At 48.8% G+C, this 20,197-nt stretch overlaps 1 protein-coding gene across 6 annotated transcripts in view; it reads right to left on the minus strand.

The window, feature by feature from the left end:
* The window catches only part of AREL1 (apoptosis resistant E3 ubiquitin protein ligase 1), a 448,155-nt gene that overhangs the window by 106,226 nt on the left and 321,732 nt on the right, over positions 1–20,197 (minus strand). For all 6 annotated transcript variants that reach the window (XM_078659892.1, XM_078659889.1, XM_078659890.1 and 3 more), the window contains 2 exons: positions 17,171–17,350; positions 10,172–10,297 (listed from right to left, as the gene is read on the minus strand). In XM_078659892.1, the coding sequence (XP_078516018.1) occupies positions 10,172–10,297; positions 17,171–17,350 (306 nt within the window). The remainder of the gene's footprint in view (positions 1–10,171; positions 10,298–17,170; positions 17,351–20,197) is intronic.

A 20,197-nucleotide genomic window follows, 5' to 3' on the forward strand; every position in this document is an offset into this window, starting at 1 on the left:
TAAAGTTTTTAGGCTACAGACCACATGCCATTTTTAATCATTCATTACTAACAATGGGGTTTTTAAACAACTTTTATTGGGTTTTATGCTGTAATTAGTATATTGTTAGATAACAATTACATAAACATTGGGTATCATCCTCCCTACACCGTTTATTCTGGTGGGGAGGAAGTCAAGAGAATGAATCAAAAAGCACTTTTATTCAACCTGGAGGTTCAAGCAACTTGATGCTTCCATCTGCCCCTCCCTGGTCCATCCAACCGGGAAGTGTCCATTTTCTGGTATGTGAGATGTGTCTAGGTCAACTTGTTAGAAATCATGCAGAACGCATTGGCTGGGCAGTAGCCGGGATACCTTGGTTATTTGAGATATGGCTGCTATGAAGATCTTTGGGATTGGCAGGCAAGTGTTGGGTGGCATGGTGGGTTTCATGGGGCCTATCTGTTAGTGGGAGTATGGAAGGAGGTGCCAACACTCCATGTCAGAGGTCATACAGAACGCATTGGCTGGGCCGTGGCAGTGATATCTTAGTTATTTGAAACATGGCTGATATGAGGATCTTTGGGAATAGCAGGCAAGTGTTAGATGGCACGGTGGGTTTCATGTTGTCTGTTAGTGGGAGTCTGGAAGGTGGGGCCATCACTCCATGTCAGAGGTCATGGATGTGTCAAGGGGTGGTCACTGACGAGGGTGGGCCATGCACTTGGTATGCCTGTCTACTTTCATTCCCATGGTTTTTGAACTCCTGGACCATGGTTGTCCAGTATATTGCAATGAGTGTTTTGTGTGGTCCCATGTTTTCTTCTCTGTGTTAAACTGTTCTCTCTGGCTTCGCCCAGGTGACCACTGCCTGTTTAAAACTTGCTAGTGTACGAACTTTCCACTGCGTGGTTATTGCTCGTTTTTTAACGACAAGTCTAAAAATGTAGTTGATTGGTGTTTTTCGGGTGGGGGTAAATACCAAACAGACGTGCCTCGAATTGGTCTAACCTATGGGAGGGCGATCACCTCTGCCAGCAAGTCCAGGACTCTCACCCAGAATGGACGGAACAGAGCGCAATGCCACAGCAATTAGGGAAAGTCTGCTGGGGACTGTGGCATCTGGGCATGTATCAGTTGTTGTGTAGATCCTCTAGAGCAGAGTTCTTCAAACTGAGGGGCTGCATTCTCAGGGGGGAGGAAAGTGCTCTTGTAGTACCTGCAAATGAGAGGCCTGCAAGCGCGCGACTTAATGCATTTGGAAAGTTTCCAGGCAATCTTGATTTGAATACAGCAGCACAAGGGCTTTAGCCGAGTATGAACTGTGATAGTGGATGCCCTGATGTGTGGGGCAGTCTGTGGGGTGGGAGGGTCAAGGATGTGGCTAAAAAGAGCATTATATTCTGTAACCGGTTTGTTATTTTCCGAAACAACAGGTAACTGCACACAAAAAATGTGCACAGTTATATGGAAAATAAATGCAAGTAAAACTAATCAATTTTACTAAGAAACCTCAGTTGCCTAATACTACCAAGGCAGATATCTGTTTGTGGCCAGAAAGCAGCACCACTAGAATTATGCAGCAGGAAAGGACCAAAGTTATGTGGTAGGGTTAAATAAATCATGTAGCAAGAAAATGCAAATAATATGACTTAATGTGGCACATTTTATGATAGTATTTCATCAGCTTTCCATTTGTACATATGTGAATACTGTCTGGGTAAAGATTTCAATTAATTAGTACCCATTTACCATTGAAATACGCCAACGAGCAAATGAAAGGTGACGAATCAGCTTTTGTGAGCAGCTGTCCACTGCATGGCAACACGTCCCAACATTTTTAATACCTTTAATCCGTTTGAGCTAGAGACTTTTTTGGGGGTTACAATTCGCAGATTATGCAGCAGGTGACTGATTATGTGGCAAAATCCATAATAATGAGGACAATGCCACATAATCTCATAATTTCAGTGGCCCTGCCAGAAAATAACAAAACTGAAACCTAGTTGGCACAGTGGGGAATAGTGGCATGTGTATATATCGTGGGATAAAGTCCAAACATGTGACAGAAAACACTGTAAATATGTAACTTAATTTTTATTTATATATTTTAGTAATATGTTATCAGACTGCAGCTAGAACATTTTTGATGAGTGTTCATTAAAAAGATGTACTCAGTAACTCAGCAGGTGAAACCCTTATATTACCTCTCAATACGAAAAAACCTTTGTGGAGTTACAAGTGGCTCCATTAGTTTAAGACTTTACCGGGTCCAATGTTGACTCAACGTCCCGTGGGTAAATCACTTAATCTCCATGTGCCTAAAACCATAAAAAAATATCTGACCCAGTGCAATGGAACTGGTGCCCATGTAAAGGAGCGCTCCACTACCCTTGGGCCAAGTTTGCACTGAATACAACTCCCCAAAAACAAAAGGTACAGAGTGGGTAAGATGACAGAGATAACGCATCCCTTCCAGGCTTGAGTAGGGAAGTTACCACTGTTTCAGTTATGGATGTCAGTAGTACACCCGTGTCCATAGCTGTTTTATATAATTTTAGCATCACTGGTACCAAAAAGGTCATGAGCCCGTCATAAATTCTATAGGGGGGCATCTGTGGCGGGCACTTTGCCTCGTGTGAGAGCTCAGATTACTCCTTTTACTTCTTGTTTCGTGATGGCGATGGCCAAGGCTGCGGCTACCTCTGACAACTGAGGCATTTCAGCCATTGTGGGTAGCTGAGTATAACGCTGAATAATAAGCCCAGAAGGCTTGGTTAATCTTGTTTTGTGTTTCCGCTTTTTCCCCCTCACAGTTCACGACTGCCGTGATGGCTGTCTGCGGATTGAGTGGTTTAAGTATCCACACTAAGAGTCATCGATCCTTTTCACCCTCTGCGTGAGATTTGGCTCGGTAGATCGCTTATTCTAGGCAACTCCATTAGGCGGTCGTGAGTCTGTTTAGCTTAGTTTAGAGCGTCCGTCTGCTCTAGCTTTTATACTGCTAAACATTCTAGTTCCAGGAGAGAATCTTCCGCTCGTTTGATTTCAGAGAGAAGCGTATGGTGGGCATCCAATGTGGCCCTAATATACATGCCCCTCAACATGACCCTGAAGGCCTCCCATTCTACCATTGTGATGAGGTGGAGTTTTTGTTTACTTGAAAGTACTGAATGATGGCAACTCATAATCCCTCCTAGATAACCGTCTCTTCCAACTACGATGGTTGGACTTTCCAGGTAGGGATCAGGTGCGCACCCTGCCCCAATGCAAGCCGTTCGTCAGTGGCTTCTGGTCTGAAAGAGTCTTGCCAACCTATACAGTTTGGTAGGCTTCGAGTTGGAGAGCATACTATCCGATTTGAAAGAGCATGTAGTCCATGCGGGAGATAGACTGAGTATTCACTCATCCCTTCATTTCTGGCTCTCCATACATCTACTAAGGACCACTCCTGTGCTCAAGCACTCCGAGTTTAAGCATTGCGGACAGCGGGGGACGAGTTCAATGGCGGGGGTGCGCTTTTTAAGGTCTATATCCAGAACGCTATTAAAGTCTCCCCACAATATCAAGGGTTTACAAACCCAATCTGCTAGTTTTCTTGAGATACCCTTGAGGAAAGAGGGCTGTTTCCACATGGGGTGAGTAAATGCTCCCCAATACTATTGGGCGACCATCTAAGTAACTTTTAAGCAGTACAAATCTCCCTAGGGGATCTACTTGTCACTCCTCCTTGCTGAAGGGCACCCCTGGACGCACCCATATTGCAGTGCCTCTTGCATATGCACAGTAATTGGTGTCATAGAGCTGGCTTCTGCATGAGATAAGAATGGCACTTGATCAAGGAGGAGCGGCAGTGCTCATCCTGCTTGACCTCACCGCGGCCTTTGACACGGTCGATCATAACATCCTGATCGACCGTGTCAATGCCATAGGCATCCAGGCTAACGCTAAAGACCTCTTGACATCTTTCCTAGCCCACCGCACCCAGACGGTCCAGCTAGGAACCTTTCTATCTGAACAATTGGCTTTACCATGTGGTGTCCCCCAAGGCTCATCCCTCAGTCCAACCCTATTTAATATCTATGTCACCAACTTGGCTAGGGTCATTAAGGACTGGAGGATGAGCCTAACATCATACGCGGACGACACCCAACTGGTCCTCACTATCAAAGAGAACGGAGACAAAATAGCGGCCAATTTTCAGCAGGGTATGCTGGCCATCAGCAATTGGATGTCAGTCAACTGTCTCAAATTGAACTCCAACAAAACTGAGGTCATGACATTCGGTAAGCTCACCCCCACCTGGCCAGATGCATGGTGGCCCGCTAACCTAGGCCCTCCCCCTCTCCCAGTTACCAAGGTCAAAAACCTAGGAATACTCATAGATGATAAACTTACTTACTCTGCCCATGTCAACTCCATTGTCTCGTCATCTTTCTTCAAACTCAAAGCCATAAAAAAGATCCTCCCTTTTCTTCCCCCTAACTCAGGCAAAACTTTGGTTACCTCATTTGTCATGTCCTCAGTGGACTATTGCAACGGACTCCTGGTTAATGCCCAAAGCAAGGTCATTAAAAGGTTGCAGTCCATACAAAACACTGCGGCCAGATTGCGCTCAGGTACCCCTAAATTCCAACCAATCGCCCATACCATCAAAAACTATCACTGGCTAGCAGTGAAAAACAGAATAAAGTTTAAAGCTCTCTGTATCGCCTACAAAGCCTCTCACAAACAGGGCCCGCGATTTCTTCTAAACCCTTTCGCATTCCATGTCCCCAAACGACCACTTCGCTCAATCAATACGTCTATCATGACAGTCCCACGCACTAGAACCGTCGCCTGGGGTGATTTCAGTTTCCATGTATCAACGGCCAAACTTTGGAACTCCCTTGAACCCGACGTTAGGTCGGCCCCCACTCTGACCATTTTCAGAAGAAAAATAAAGACATGGCTTTTCAACCAATAACTCTTTCCCCCCCCCCCCCCCCCCCCCCTCATTCTGCTTCATCCACAGCGCCGAGACGCCCTCGGGCAACTGTTCGTGCTATACAAGTCGCATAAATAAATAAATACCTAATTTACGGTGCAGTTTTTCCTCTCCCTAGCTGTTGTGTGAGGTTCTTGGAGGAATGCCACCTATATACCCCTTTGTCTTAGCTCTACTAAGACCAGATAACTTCTGGTAACTGTGCCCAATCAGTAAACTACAGAAATACTAGAGGGTCTGAAAAACGAACGCAAGACAACAAACCAACAAGAAATCAAATCACCATCCCTCGTATATGGTCCACAGCCAGTCACCCTTCAACCCAACCCCCATAGTGGTCAGGAAAAAGATGCCCATCAGTCACCACACGAAACCGCCCTTCATCATTTGGGTTTCTCTTAAGACCACCATCAAGGGTGCCACTAGTCTTTCACGAGAAGGGCCCAGATTTTAAAGAAGCCTTAATCGTTTCAGACTGATCTAGAGTGGTCTTCCTACTCATTTGTGAGGATGTAAAAGTAACAAGGACTGATGTTGCAGTGCAAAATGTGTGTAAATAAAGAGAAAAACGAAGTGCGTTAAAATTGGATTAGTGGGCACCGAAAACTTTATTCTGTTGTTACCCACTATACCAATATTAAAAAGTAGTTAGAGACAATCAGGACATTGCAGATTATCTAGATGTGTGTTAGGGTCAACATGTTTCAGCAAATAAGGCACAGTCTGCCATTGCTTTCTTCAGGACCGCTCTCTATCTAAAGCTACTGCAAACTAGTGAAAAAAGAAAAAACTGTGCTTAAAACCATACATAATACAGAAGTCACCTGAATCCACTAGGTGTTCGTATTATTTTCACCTGCCCAGTTCAGACGAGTATCTAGGAGTGGTGAAAAAAGAAGGATTTAGAACAAATCCCTTGTCAATAAAAATGTCGCGTTCATATCATTGCATTAGTCTATCAAGTGCTAATTTAGGCATCTATGTATTAAGTACTAGGTAAACTGTGATGTAGTACCCCCATACGGTTTAGTACTAATATCTCCACACAAAACCAGCAATTGCAAGTAGTCAAGGGAGAAAAACACCTTACCCGATCTGGGAGATGTATGGACCTCACCCCACCTGGCCACAGCTCAGGGAAAGGGGAAGCACCGCTCTGAGGAAAGAAGAGGCAAAACTATGAAGATTAATGGAACTGTGCCCAATCCACTAACCCCCAACATTCCAAGTGGAAAGGTATATTTTGCCTTTGCTCACCATGGTTAGGTGCATAAGCGGATGGCCATGTGATCCCTTTGTTATTCCCTGTATATCTTGGGGGACCTCTATCCACTTGCAGCGAGTGGACACTCCAAAAACGTAACCCTCCACATTGTAATGAACTCCCGATCCACTGAAAAACTGCAACTAACCAAAAAAAACAGTTCAAAGAACAAATAACCGTAACTGCAAAATACTTGAGAAAAGAGCTGCTGCTGGGGGGGTAGCATGCATGTTCGAGATAGCGTAATTAAATCCAAAGTGTTCATCGAGGCAGCCCGTCTCTTGGTCACCCACGCTCTGGCGCGGGGCAGTTCTGATAGGGAAACCTCGAGTCTACAAGTCGACGCACCTGTGTGATCTGAGTACCGGAGAGGTCCCGTTGGTCACAAACGAGAAGGGTCGCGCAACTGGTCTTGGGTACTGCTGGGTACCGGGCGTCAGTCTATTGGTGCAGGGGGACGAAGCATGGTACCCAACGCCCGCCTGGTACGCTGGAGGGGGTGACTAGAGGGGATTTGCCCAGGGTAGAAGAGCATCCCATTTCTTACCAGTTCAACCACTGTCTGAGAAGTTACTGTTGGGCCAACCAATGTGTCATAGCTGATCTCAGAGTCACTTACCTCGGACATGTCGATAAGGGCAGAAGTGGATGTCACATTTTGTAGGGCTGCAGTCGTGGCAATGGTCGCTTCCTGTTTGTCCTGCATCTAGTATTGTGAGGGGGCAAACTTTGACAATCATGCACAGGGACCTCCTAAGTGGCGTACCCTTCAACCTCAGATTCTGTTCGATATTTAGCGCCCCACGATATTGGTGTAGCCACTGCCACGCATTTTCCTGATCGGTAAAGAAATAGAAGTGTTGGTCAGTCAGGACCTTCAATTTTGAGGGAAACACAGAGTGTAGGTCAATCAGAGTTCACACAGCTCTTTCTTGACGCCCAGAAAGGTAGCTCTCCAACGGTGTATTGTCACCTGAAGTCGGGGAAGATCATGATTTTAGAAGGTGGATTGTTCAATCGTCTCCACCACTTTGGTGGCCCGTTATTGCATGGGGGAGGTGGGGAGCAAGGGGCAGCCGCAACCTTGGGGAGTACCAGGTTCAAGGGGGTGGCCCACCCCCGGCTTACCCTAGTAGCCCATCAAAGGGCTCCAGCATCCCCAAGGCCTCCTGCCGGGCTCACCCTTGACTCAGGTCTCCAGTGTCCACCAGGGAGGGGGAGAAGGTGTTGTCCCCCTGTCGCTTTCATGATGCAGCCATCCCCGAATGGATCAGTAGTAGGCCGTCAGCTAGGGCCTTACCTGTGAGGTGGCACCTGAGTCGCCCTCCGCAACAGTGTGCAGGAGTCCTCGGGAAGGGGTGGGGAGCAGCAGTCCACTCATCCCTGCCACCCTTTTTTTTATGGAGAGAGGTGGGTAGCAGCTGTGTCTCTGGAGTCGCTTCTGCCGGGGGCTCAGGGAGGACCACACAGCCCTGACAACCGGCTCCGTGAAGGCCTTCAGTGCCCTCCTTTAGCCCCAGATGCCTCGCAATTCTTTTGTCTCCCAGGGCCACAACAATCAGGGACTACAGCTTCCCTTGCTTCGTGTCTGGCACTGGATCCACTGGGTCTCTTTGGGATAATGAGTGGTTAAGATGGAGAGGAGTCAAGAGCTCGCGACATACAGTTGGGAATGCCTCCCATTAATAAGAATGTTTGATGTTCACCTTAAAGCTACAATGCAGTTTATAACACAAATCCAATATTACACTTCTCACAGAGGAAGACCGTCACTCTCTCCTCTAACTGCAACATAATTTACGATCTTAAAAACGAAAATTACTGCCCAAATGAAAATGCATTCCTACTTATACATCTAGACAAATACTGAATTTCTAAAGTGTTCCAGTCTTGAGAGGAATCGGCAGACGACATACCCCTCATTCAAAGGGAGCTCAAAATGTGTCATTAAAGTGCTTTGAGGGCAGGAGTCCATTTAGAAGGGTAAGGAACATAAGGGTGATAAGGGGAAGTCAAAAGGATTCTGATGAAGTCTGTCTCAGGTACAGTTTCACTTGTGTTGTCACGAGAAATTTACTGCTCAGTATAGTACTCCATGCTTAATATACCATTAAACACTATCCAATTCCATGATGTTGAAAACTAGTTAACATGTATCAAATTATTTGATGAGGGCCTTCGTGAACAGTTCTTGCAGAATTAAATACTGTTCTCCCCGTTCCCACAAGCAATTTAAATGCAACTGATGAGAGCACTGAGAAAATTAAGTATTACAAGTATTGAATTAAGTGTTGAAGGGGAAGACTGCCAACCTTGAAAATATGTTATTGAGTCATATATCATTGGCATCTCAGATTTGACACTGCATTAGCAAACTTTCTTTAGCATAAATAAATAAATAAATAAATGCAAAACTCACCTTGTGCGCCGGTCCTGCGTCTCTGCTCCTGCTGTCCTCATCAGACCGTGGCACAGAAAGCACAGTTAAGGCTCCCCTGACCAAGCATAACGCTGCAATGTAGCTTTGTGATTGGTTTTCAGCAACCTGGTTTGACGCTCCACCAGGTAATGGAGGGGTGGGCTTGTTTTCCATTGAGGCTGTAATGCAGCCTGCATGGAGAACGGGGAAGTGCGCATGACTGGTTTGGGCGGCCCGAGAGGGCCGACCAAGCAGTCACTGCGCACATAGGAGTGGCAAACCACTCCTTCCCTGCCCTGCTCCGAGAGCAGAGCAGCCCCGCCCTCAAAGGAAACATAAAATCATCTTAACTTAGTTATTTCATATTTCCTTTTCAACATTTCCACTCCACATCTCCAGAGGTTCACCTCCTTAGAAGAAGAATGACTATGCTAGACCAATAAACAGATCACTAATATTCTCAAATGCATGGACTGTAGGAAAGATGTTCCACTGGCACTGCCAAACAAACAGAAAGGAGCTTTCATCCTTCATATGCCCTCAGCAAATGTGGAATGTGTTAGTTGCATGTCCTGCTAATCTAATCTTCGTTGGGAACCTATGGTTACTTGTGGGAAGCTTTTGGTTAGGGGAGGGATGTGTAGAACATTATCTGTATAAAGGGAGGAATTTGCAGAATGTCTTTGCTAGCGAGATAGTTGGTGCACAATAATTTTGGATAAGAAAAAGCAATACGTGAATCATTTTGGTTGGCAGAAAAAACTATGAGTGGAATGATTATGGTTAAAGAAAAAAACTGTGTGCTTATAATGCTGTCGCAGGTGAAGGGTCTATAATGTTTTGGGATGGGCCATGAGACACCTATGTCCACATATATAGGTGGGCATTCTTCCCAACCAGAACACCACATATGGCATTTGATGTGAGCCACAGTGGAAGAAGTGGTGTGGCGCCGCGGCCAGGGCGACTGACGCTGGAATCTGGGGATCACGGTTCGATCCCCGGCACCGGTGGCAGATTAGCCCAGCACCATGTGACTCTGGGCAATAGCTTGCTTAATCTTCCCAACGGCCCCCAGCGCCTAGAGACCCTTACGGGTGATTGTGCGCTTTACAAATGTGGATTATTATATTATTATTATTACAGTCTTCACAAACCTTTAATGGCTCAGAGAGAGCACGTCAATAGTAGTCTCAGCTAGGCTGACCTGAATGAAGTCCCTAAAAATGATCAATACCAACAGATGTCCCAAAAACTAAAAGTCACAATTTTTCTGCTTGATCATGGCTCACTTTCAAAATAAGAGTAGTTTACACCACTCAAGGAGTGCTCAACTCAACATGCCTTTTAAACATAGGCTCTACTGTTTCCTGCTTTACCCTTTGCTTTCCTCTTTTCATGCGCTCCCTGTGACTTCCTTTCATCCTAATGAGTTTGATATAATTGGTGCCGCTTATTTGTTATTCATTATGCAAATGAGAAAAACTGATCAGAAAATGACATACCCTCAGCATAGACTCACCTTCTCCAACTGCCCAGACTTGTTGTACTTCTCCTCAGCAAAGACCAGTTCCATTTCACTCACATCATTGTTCAAAATAAAACACACTTTTGCCTTATAAAACTCAGGGTCGTCTGTTTCAAAATACTGGAAGAAAGAGTGAAGTAGAGGAAAGAACTAATGATTAGAAAAGCACAGACAGTCAGTCTTAACAATTCTAGTAACAGCTTTCTGCTAACGTTTAAAGCCAACTCACATGAAAACATCTTTAATTATAAGCGTTCATCCATAAGCTATTTCAACCTTCATCATTTGACAAAAGGAAGTAAATCAATTACGTGTAATAAATCATAACTGTTGTACAGGACATTCTTCACAAATCCATGAAATATAGTGGCAATTCCTTTACAATTACTGAAGACCTAAGAAAATGTTGAAAACATACAAATACGAGGTGTGTGGATGAAAGGGCAAGAAGGTGAACACAAGTTTTTAGAGCTCGTCTCCAAGCCCATAAAATCCTACATAATCCCTGATAGAGGGCCATCCTTAACTACCAGCGAGCTCTAATATACGCATTCTGTCCCAGCAGGGAATGTGGTTGATCCTTTGGCGTCACCCTGGGCGAGGGAAGCTTCTCTTTGCTCCCTTATTGGTTTTGGTGTATTCTCCTTGAGCTTTCACTTTTTCTGCTTATTTGGCTTGTGGCGACTACAGTTTTCTTTTCCTTTCCCTCTTGGATTTTGTGGAGAGTCGCTGTGCAGATCCATTCTTTAAGTTGGTGTTTCTTGGGCCCCAGTAACTCCTCGCAGGTTGTATCAGTATTTCTTTAAGCTTCTCCCACTGACTTTCTACTGGGCCTCTGTCATCCTCTAGTTCTTGAAACTTGTTACTGAGGGTGTCTGAGTATTCACTCCGTTTCTGTGCATCTTGGAAGAGGGTGGTGTTTAATCGCTGGGGTTAGTTTGAATGTTCCATCCATACTTTCTTCAGCCTGGCCACGACATTGTGATGGTCTGAAGCCACGTCTGCTCCTCATCACTCTCACATCCTACAGGGACCTCCGGAAACTCTTGGCAATGCCAACATGGTCAATCTAATTCTCTGTTGAATGTTTGGTGACAACCACATTGCCTTCAGTATTATTTGGTGTGGAAATACACTGCCACCTACAGAGATATGCAAGCCTTTCACAACACTGGTTTATGTCACCAAGGCCATTGTTGCCCCATGACTTCTTCATATCCAGAGTTGTTGCTTAGAATTTTGGCTTTGAGGTCCCCCTTCAGTATGGTGATGTTTCTCTCAAGGCATTTCTCCAGGATGGACAGGAGTCTGTTGTAAAAGTGTTATTTTTTCTCTTCTTTGCTGTCCTTTGTAGGTGAATTGCACTGGATAACATTCATGTTGATCCTCTGTTTCTGTGTGTGGAAGGTCACTATGATGATTCTGGGACCATGGCCATCCCATCCAATCAGAACTCTGTCGGTTGCAGGTGTTAACATCAGTGCTACTCCCTGAGCAGGTGGAGTCTTCCTCTTTTTCAGAATACAGCAGCACTCCTCCTAGAGCCAGTCTTTTCTGTCCGGACTGAGTCCATCTGGGCTCGCTGATGCCAAACAGGGCATCATTAGATTTTTTTCATCTCGGCTGCCACTTGGGCTGTCTTGCCTGCCTCGTACATGGTCCTAATGTTCCATCTCCTGATGGTGATGGCCTTGGTCGAGTGAAAGTGGATTGGCTTTGTGGCTTACAGGGATCCCTGGCTTTCACCACAAGGCATCATAGCTCTCCGTGAAGGAGATTCCTGTCTCCCCAAGGCCGGGATATCTTTTGGTTGACGTTTTTGTAGCTAGAATATTTTTACATGGTGGGGTAGCTAGCCCCACGCATAACACTTGGCCATGGCAGAGAGAAGGGAAGCTTAAGAGCATACAAGCAAAGATTTGGCAATGATATGGTCACAGAAGCCCAGGAAGCAGCTTGCCATAAAAACTTGAAAGAACTCTACGATATTAAAAGGGAAACTCTGGCAGATACAGCAAGCCAGAAAGGCCTGTTAAGACAAAGCTGGGTAAAGAAGGGCAACAACGAAAATGGGTGAAGAACTTTGAAGAACTGCTGGCCCAGCCTGTGCCGCAATCCCCACCAGACAAACAGCCAGCTGACAAGGACTTGCCAATCGACTGCAGCAGACAAGCAATGAACAACTACGTCAAGCTGTCAAAGGTCTGAGAAATGGGAAGGCAGCAGTACCTGACAACATTCCTGCAGAGCCACTGAAGGCAGACAAGGAAATATCAGTAGATATGCTCTACCCCATGGTTGGAAGCATCTGGGAAGAGAAAAAATGCCATCATACTGGAAAGAGGGATATCTCAAAAAGATCCCCAAGAAAGGTGACTCAGTAACTATGCAAACTACAGAGGGATAACACTCCTATAAACCCCAGGCAAAGTGTTCAACAGAGTCATCCTGAACAGAATGAAGGCACAAGTCTACACTCAGTTGTGAGACCATTAACGTCATTTCCACAAAGATAGATCTAGATTGCAATACTGCGCATCATCATTGACCAGTTGATGGAATGGAACTGCCCCCTCTATGTCAAATTCATCGACTATCAGAAGGCATTCAACTGCTTGGACAGAGATCCTATGCAAACTCTTCTACCGCTGGTCGAAGGGCGGGTGGGCAACATGGAGGTCGAATGGTGGGCGGGCGGGCAACATGGAGGTTGAAGGGTGGGCAGGCGGGCAACATGGAGGTCGAAGGGTGGGCGGGCAACATGGAGGTCGAAGGGTGGGCGGGCAACAAGGAGGCCAAAGGGTCGGCAGGTGGGGCGGTCAACATTGAGGCCGAAGGGTGGGCGGGTGGGGCGGGCAACATGGAGGCCGAAGGGTTCAACATGGAGGCCGAAGGGTGGGCGCGTGAGGCGGGCAACATGGAGGCCGAAGGGTGGGCGGGTGGGGCGGGCAACATGGAGGCCGAAGGGTGGGCGGGTGGGGCGGGCAACATGGAGGCCGAAGGGTGGGCGGGTGGGGCGGGCAACATGGTGGCCGAAGGGTGGGTGGGCAACATGGACGTTGAAGGTTGGGCGGGGTGGGTACATGGAGGCTGAAGGGTGGGCGGGCAAAATGGAGGCCGAAGGAGGTGGGCAAAATGGAGGCGGGCAACATCGAGGCCGAAGTGTGGGAGGGCAACATGGAGGCCGAAGTGAGGGCGGGTAACATGGCGGCCGAAGGGTAGGCGGGCAACAGAGGCTGAACAGTGGGCGGGTGTGATGGGTAACATGGAGGCCGAAGGGTGGCCGGGCAACATACAGGCCAAAGGTTGGGTGGGCAACATGGAGGTCGAATGGTAGGCAGGGCGGACAATATGGAGGCTGAAGGGTAGGCGGGCAAAATGGAGGCCGAAACGGGTGGGTAACATGGAGGTAGGTGGATCGGCGGTCGGGCAACATGGAGGCAGGAGGGTGGGCAGGCGGTCAACATGGAGGCAGGAGGGTGGGCGGGCAGGCAACATGGAGGCAGGAGGGTGGGCGGGCAGGCAACATGGAGGCAGGAGGGTGGGCGGGCAGGCAACATGGAGGCAGGAGGGTGGGCGGGCAGGCAACATGGAGGCAGGAGGGTGGGCGGGCAGGCAACATGGAGGCAGGAGGGGGGGCGGGCAGGCAACATGGAGGCAGGAGGGGGCGGGCAGGCAACATGGAGGCAGGAGGGGGGGGGCGGGCAGGCAACATGGAGGCAGGAAGGCGGGCAACAAGGAGGCAGGATGGCGGACAATGGTGAGTGGAAGGGGCAAACAAGCAACAACATTGACAACAACAGAGGGCAGGAGAGTGGGCAACATTGAGGCCAGAGGGCGGGTGGGAAGGGCAACACAGAGGCTGAAGGGTGGGCGGGTAAAATGGAGGCAAAAGGGGGTGGGCAACATGGATGCCGAAGGGTGGGCGGGCAGCATGGAGGTCAAAGGGTGGGCGGGCAGCATGGAGGTCAAAGGGTGGGCGGGCAGCATGGAGGTCAAAGGGTGGGCGGGCAGCATGGAGGTCAAAGGGTGGGCGGGCGGCATGGAGGTCGAAGGGTGGGCAACATGGAGGTCGAAGGGTGGGCGGGCAACATGGAGGTCGAAGGGTGGGCGGGCAACATGGAAGTCAAAGGGTGGGCGGGCGGGCAACATGGAAGTCAAAGGGTGGGCGGGCGGGCAACATGGAGGTCGAAGGGCGGGCGGGCAACATGGAGGTCGAAGGGTGGGCGGGCGGGCAACATGGAGGTCGAAGGGTGGGCGGGCAACATGGAGGTCGAAGGGTGGGCGGGCAACATGGAGGTCGAAGGGTGGGCGGGCAACATGGATGTCGAAGGGTGGGCGGGCAACATGGAGGTCGAAGGGTGGGCGGGCAACATGGAGGTCGAAGGGTGGGCGGGCAACATGGAGGTCGAAGGGTGGGCGGGCAACATGGAGTTCGAAGGGTGGACGGGCAGGCAACGGAGGTCGAAGGGTGGGCGGGCGGGCAACATGGAGGTCGAAGGGTGGACAGGCGGGCAACATGGAGGTCGAAGGGTGGGCGGGCAACATGGAGGTCGAAGGGTGGGCGGGCAACATGGAGGTCGAAGGGTGGGGGGGCGGGCAACATGGAGGTCGAAGGGTGGGGGGGCGGGCAACATGGAGGTCGAAGGGTGGGGGGGCGGGCAACATGGAGGTCGAAGGGTGGGGGGGCGGGCAACATGGAGGTCGAAGGGTGGGGGGGCGGGCAACATGGAGGTCGAAGGGTGGGGGGGCGGGCAACATGGAGGTCGAAGGGTGGGGGGGCGGGCAACATGGAGGTCGAAGGGTGGGCGGGCGGGCAACATGGAGGTCGAAGGGTGGGCGGGCAACATGGAGGTCGAAGGGTGGGCGGGTGGGCGGGTGGGCAACATGGAGGTCGAAGGGTGGGCTGGCAACATGGAAGTCGAAGGGGGGGCGTGCGGTCAACATGGAGGTCGAAGGGTGGGCGGGCGGGCAACATGGAGGTCGAAGGGTGGGCGGGCGGGCAACATGGAGGTCGAAGGGTGGGCGGGCGGGCAACATGGAGGTCGAAGGGTGGGCGGGCAACATAGAGGTCGAAGGGTGGGCGGGCAACATGGAGGTCGAATGGCAGGCGGGGTGGGCAATATGGAGGCTGAAGGGCGGGCAGGCAAAATGGAAGCCGAAACGGATGGGGAACATGGAGGCCGAAGGGTGGACTGGTGGGGCGGGCAAATCGGAGGCCAAAGGGTGGGTTGGTGGGGCAGGCAACATGGTGGGTGGGTGGTGCGGGAAACATGAAGGGGGCGAAGGGTGGGTGGGCAACATGGAGGCCGAAGGGTGGGGGAGGAACACAGAGGGCAGGCAAGTGGGGCGAGCAACACAGAGGGCAAGTGGGGCAAGTAACACAGAGGGCAAGTGGGTGTGGTCAGAAAGAGAAACACAGAGGGTCAACGTGGAGGCAGGTGTGTGGGAGGGCGGGCAACGCGAAGGCCGGTGGGTGGGAGGGCGGGCAAAGCGGAGGCAGGTGGGTGTGAGGGCCGGCAATGCGGAGGCAGGTGGGTGGGAGGGCCGGCAACGCGGAGGCAGGTGGGTGGGAGGGCCGGCAACGCGGAGGCAGGTGGGTGGGAGGGAGGGCAGGCAAAGTGGTGGTGATCGGGCAACGTGGAGGCAGGTCCAACGTGGAGGCAGGTGGGTGGGAGGGTGGTCAACGTGGAGGCAGGTGGGAGGGTGGGCAACGTGGTGGCAGGTGGGTGGGAGAGTGGGCAACGTGGAAGCAGGTTCAACGTGGAGGCAGGTGGGTGGGAGGCCGGGCAAAGTGGATTCAGGTGAGTGGGAGGGCGGGCAACGTGGAGGCAGGTGGGTGGAAGGGCGGGCAACGTGGAGGCAGGAGGGTGGGCAACGTGGAGGCATGACCAATGTGGAGTCAGGCGTTCAACAAGGAGGCATCAGGCAACAGAGGCCACAGGCATCACAGAAGCAGGAAGGCAACACATAGGTAGGAGTTTGTGCGGGCGGGAAGGATAGAGGTAGGAGGGTGGGCGGGCATCACAGAGGAAGGAGGGTGGGTGGGCATCACGGAGGCAAGAGAATGGTGGGCATCATGGAGGGAAGAGAATGGCGGGCAACATGGAGGCAAGAGGGCTAGAGGCAGGAGGCTGGCGGCGGACAATGGAGAGTGGAAGAGGCTGCAAACAAGCAATAACATTGACAACAACATAGGGTGAGCGGGCCACAAGGAGGCAGGAGGGTGAGCGAGCGGGCAACACGGAGACAGGAGGGTGGGCGGGCAGGCAACACGGAGGCAGGAGGGTGGGCGGGCAGGTAACATGGAGGCAGGAGGGTGGGCGGGCAGGCAACACGGAGGCAGATGGGTGGTCGGACAGGTTACAAGGAGGCAGGAGGGTGGGCAGACGGGCAACACGGAGGTAGGAGGGTGGGCAGGCGTGTATAACTGAGACAGGAGGGCAGGCAATGCGGATACAGGCACATGAATGGAGAGAAGTACTTGAACGAACCAGCTGAAAAGATGTACTCCAGTAGAATGCCTAAACACACAAAAAACGTACCGCCTAAGGGAAGGGACACAGACAGGAAAAGGAAGGAAGCCTACAACAGCTGACCAATAAGAAGATATCAAACAAGAGTGAAAATGAGGACAACCAATGGTAAGCAATGGGCTCCCTCTGAGCCCACTGTTAGAAAACAAACAGTCTTTAAGAGACAGTTCATTTGCTATCTAGAAGAGATCTAAAAAGGTGATATCATGAGGAGCATAATTAATAACAGCCTATGCATGGCGTGCCAGTATATATACCACCACCATCATTGCCAAGATCTGCTGAGAGGCTGCTTGGACAGCAAACTACCTCAGGAAAAACAGACCCCAAGGCTTTGGCCAATGAGGCCTTTACTTCAAACCTTAGCACATCTAAACTAAATGGCAGCTCATTTTACATGCTAGATTTTTTGCACTTCTGCTCACACCAGATCAGAAAGAGGTCCTTTCTCACTTACCTTGTAGTGCATCCGCAGACCTATAATCTGTGCCAGAAAGGAGCGGGTGAATCTTGCTCGTACCAGCTGTTTATACGCTCCACCTAAACATGACTCGTAAAGGCATTTTCCAACTAGCCGCCCCGCAAACTCATACACTTTGAGACGCAAGGCGGGTGGGCGACTCGGATTTGGGTGTACCTATAGAGAGAAAAACACAGATAAACAGATGCTGAAGCACAGCCAGTCAACAAGCAACAGAGAAGATCATTGAAGGGGTGGAAAGGTACGCTATCATGGAAACTCTTGGCTGACTACTCCAGGCTGGTGAGATTAATGTAATGCACAACCATATTATGATATGTATCAGTATGGAACAGGAACATGAAGAACATTGTGACCAAAAGAGCAGGGTTCAGGTCATGCAAAACGAACCAGACATTACTTTAAATGCAAGTTTGACAGGAAATAGACTGGCTGTGTGACCAACATAGAAGACTGACAAAACAAAAAGAAGAGGGAAGAGTGGTGTACGTGGATTTGCGTGTTAGCCAAAGGGTGATTCGCCATCTCCACGAAGAAATGTACATCTGGGTAGCTGTATCTTTGGAACAAGGTTGGATGACTCAGGAGCAAGCACTGTTCCTGTAATTGTAGTCTCTAGGATGCTTTAGATTCGTGTGATTGTCTTCCTCTTAGCTGGTGTTAGACTGGTTCAAAGGAACAAAAAGATTTAGGGATAATTCAACCTAATTTGAAAATCCTAGGCAAAGGAAAAATTGCACAACAGCTCTTTTTCTTACTGATGACTAAAAACGGACTGGCTATGAGCACATAAAGCTTATATTACTGAACCCATTGAATGGGCATTACTGTCTCCCCTAGAGATGGTGGTCTAACTTAAGTCTTAGAGTATAATCATCATTGATGACTTTTAGCACTGACCTTCAGTTGTACCATTTAGACAATATGGTTTCATTTCCTTTTGCTTGCCACATGGACAGATTGTGGAACAAATGCCCTCTACATGGCTTTGTGACGCATGGTCACCTTACCTTGCATATCTTCTGTACAGCCCTTTGCTTTTTTTCCAGTGAATCTGGCAATCATGCTAGCCCAATGGAAGGGTTCTCAGTGTTTTACATTTGTTTTTCAACACCAAGGCTGTGCCCAAAGACTACAGGTATTCTGAGACAGCCTGACTACTGACGTCTGAGAGTGGTGCATGCACTGGACTGCTCAGTCAGTACTTTTTTCACCATAACTGACCCAATACTGAGGAGGCCTTTACACCTGTTCAGGAGAGAAAACTGCAGGACCCTGGTTATATATCTGTGGTGGAATGGTACCGGTCTCTCTCTAGTCAGAGTCTCAAATTAGGAAAGCCTTCAGTCATCATGCTGCTGTGATATTTGAAGACTATAAAGACCAACATGCCTGATGAGCAGCTTCATCTGCAAGAAGTGATCTGATTCCCAGTAAAATCACCACAAGGCTCAAATGACGAAGGACCTGTGAGAGCATTGCTTGAAAGAGACTGGCAGGGAGTTACTGTGTAGCCCAGCCTGCACAGCAGGTGGTGCAAGAAGGACATCTCTGTCAAGGAGTTGTTCCCTCATCTTCATTGACTGAAAAGGTGAGCCTGCAGTTTCTCTGATGCACTGAATGCCTGCAGGTTGCCCCACTGAGCTTGCTTCAGTCAATACGAACAAAGAGGGAGTATCTTTACAAGTCCATGCAAACTCCCCTGATTCAAAATTACCTTCTTGGAACCATCATTCTAGCCATAATAGATCCAAAGACATCACTGGTCGCAGACAGAGGCAAGACCACCCTAAAACTAACCAGTGATTACTGATATCACCCTTACCTGCTGTGTCCAAAGTACCTGTGGGTGCCTTGCCACCTGAAATTTGTGAAAGTGACTGGCAGTTTCTTTTATAGACGCAACTGAACTTACAAGGCAGTTTTTGGGACATCAAGTGGCAGCTGGATCCCTATACTACATGGTCCATGGACAATACATAAGGGACAGTGTCCTTAGGTAGACCCTGGTGACGGGACACTGGTCACCAGGATATAACCAGAGACCTTGGAAACCTTTCTAAGACATGAATCTTGTTGGTTGGGAGGGGGATGTTACAGATGGAGATAGCTATGCATTTTTAGAATTAGACTAGAAAAGGACTCATTTTAGTTTTGAGCAGAGTTTTGGTACAAAGCCATTACATAAAATTAAATTTCACTTTACATGATCCTTAGATGTAGTCTGTCAATTATCAGTTGTACAGTATCGGGACACAGTAGTAAAGAACAGTAACCACGTAGGATACTGTCCTGTAACTTGTGAATGTGCAGGACCCAAGTAAAACACCTCATACTTTAATCTTTATCAAGGCTTGAAGTGTGTGATAACAACACTGATGTGTTCTGTGGGGTTTAAAGAAAGAGTTCTCAAAGACTTGGCAGTAACAACGCAGTTCTTACAATTTTTCAGAACCTTGTTCATAAACAGGACAAAAAAGATTGCCAATCAAATGGCAAATCCAGATCTTTACATTGCCAGGAATGGAGTAGAAAAGAAGTGTGTGGCTCAGGCTGTAATGAGTACCATGTCTTTGTAAATAGTGGTTGTGACATTCCATGGAAAGTTCGCCTACCCTCAGAGCTAAGTTCTCCCTATTCGCAAACCCTTATTCATTAATTATCTAAAGCTGAGAGGTGCTGCAACATACCTGTATATTTGTGAATGTGATACCCCTAAAGTACAGTGATCTGTATAATGTCTGCAGGGCAATCCTAGGTGTAACTCCATCGCACAAATGTATATGTAGTATTTTATCTAGCCATGTAAAGGAGTCCAGAATTACTGGGGAGGTATTTTGCAACACATACAGCAATTTTAAAGACTGCTGCCATCCCAAGTATGGTGAGTAGAAGTGTTCACTAGCGATGTGCATCAGTTCTGTAAGACCACCTCCAGGTTATCATTCAAGACGCACTCATAGATTAAAGACCAAGTTACTGGAGGGTAGGCTGTTGATGGGG

Source organism: Lissotriton helveticus, chromosome 9 (assembly GCF_964261635.1).
Source record: "Lissotriton helveticus chromosome 9, aLisHel1.1, whole genome shotgun sequence".
In the NCBI taxonomy this organism is placed as follows: domain Eukaryota; kingdom Metazoa; phylum Chordata; class Amphibia; order Caudata; family Salamandridae; genus Lissotriton; species Lissotriton helveticus.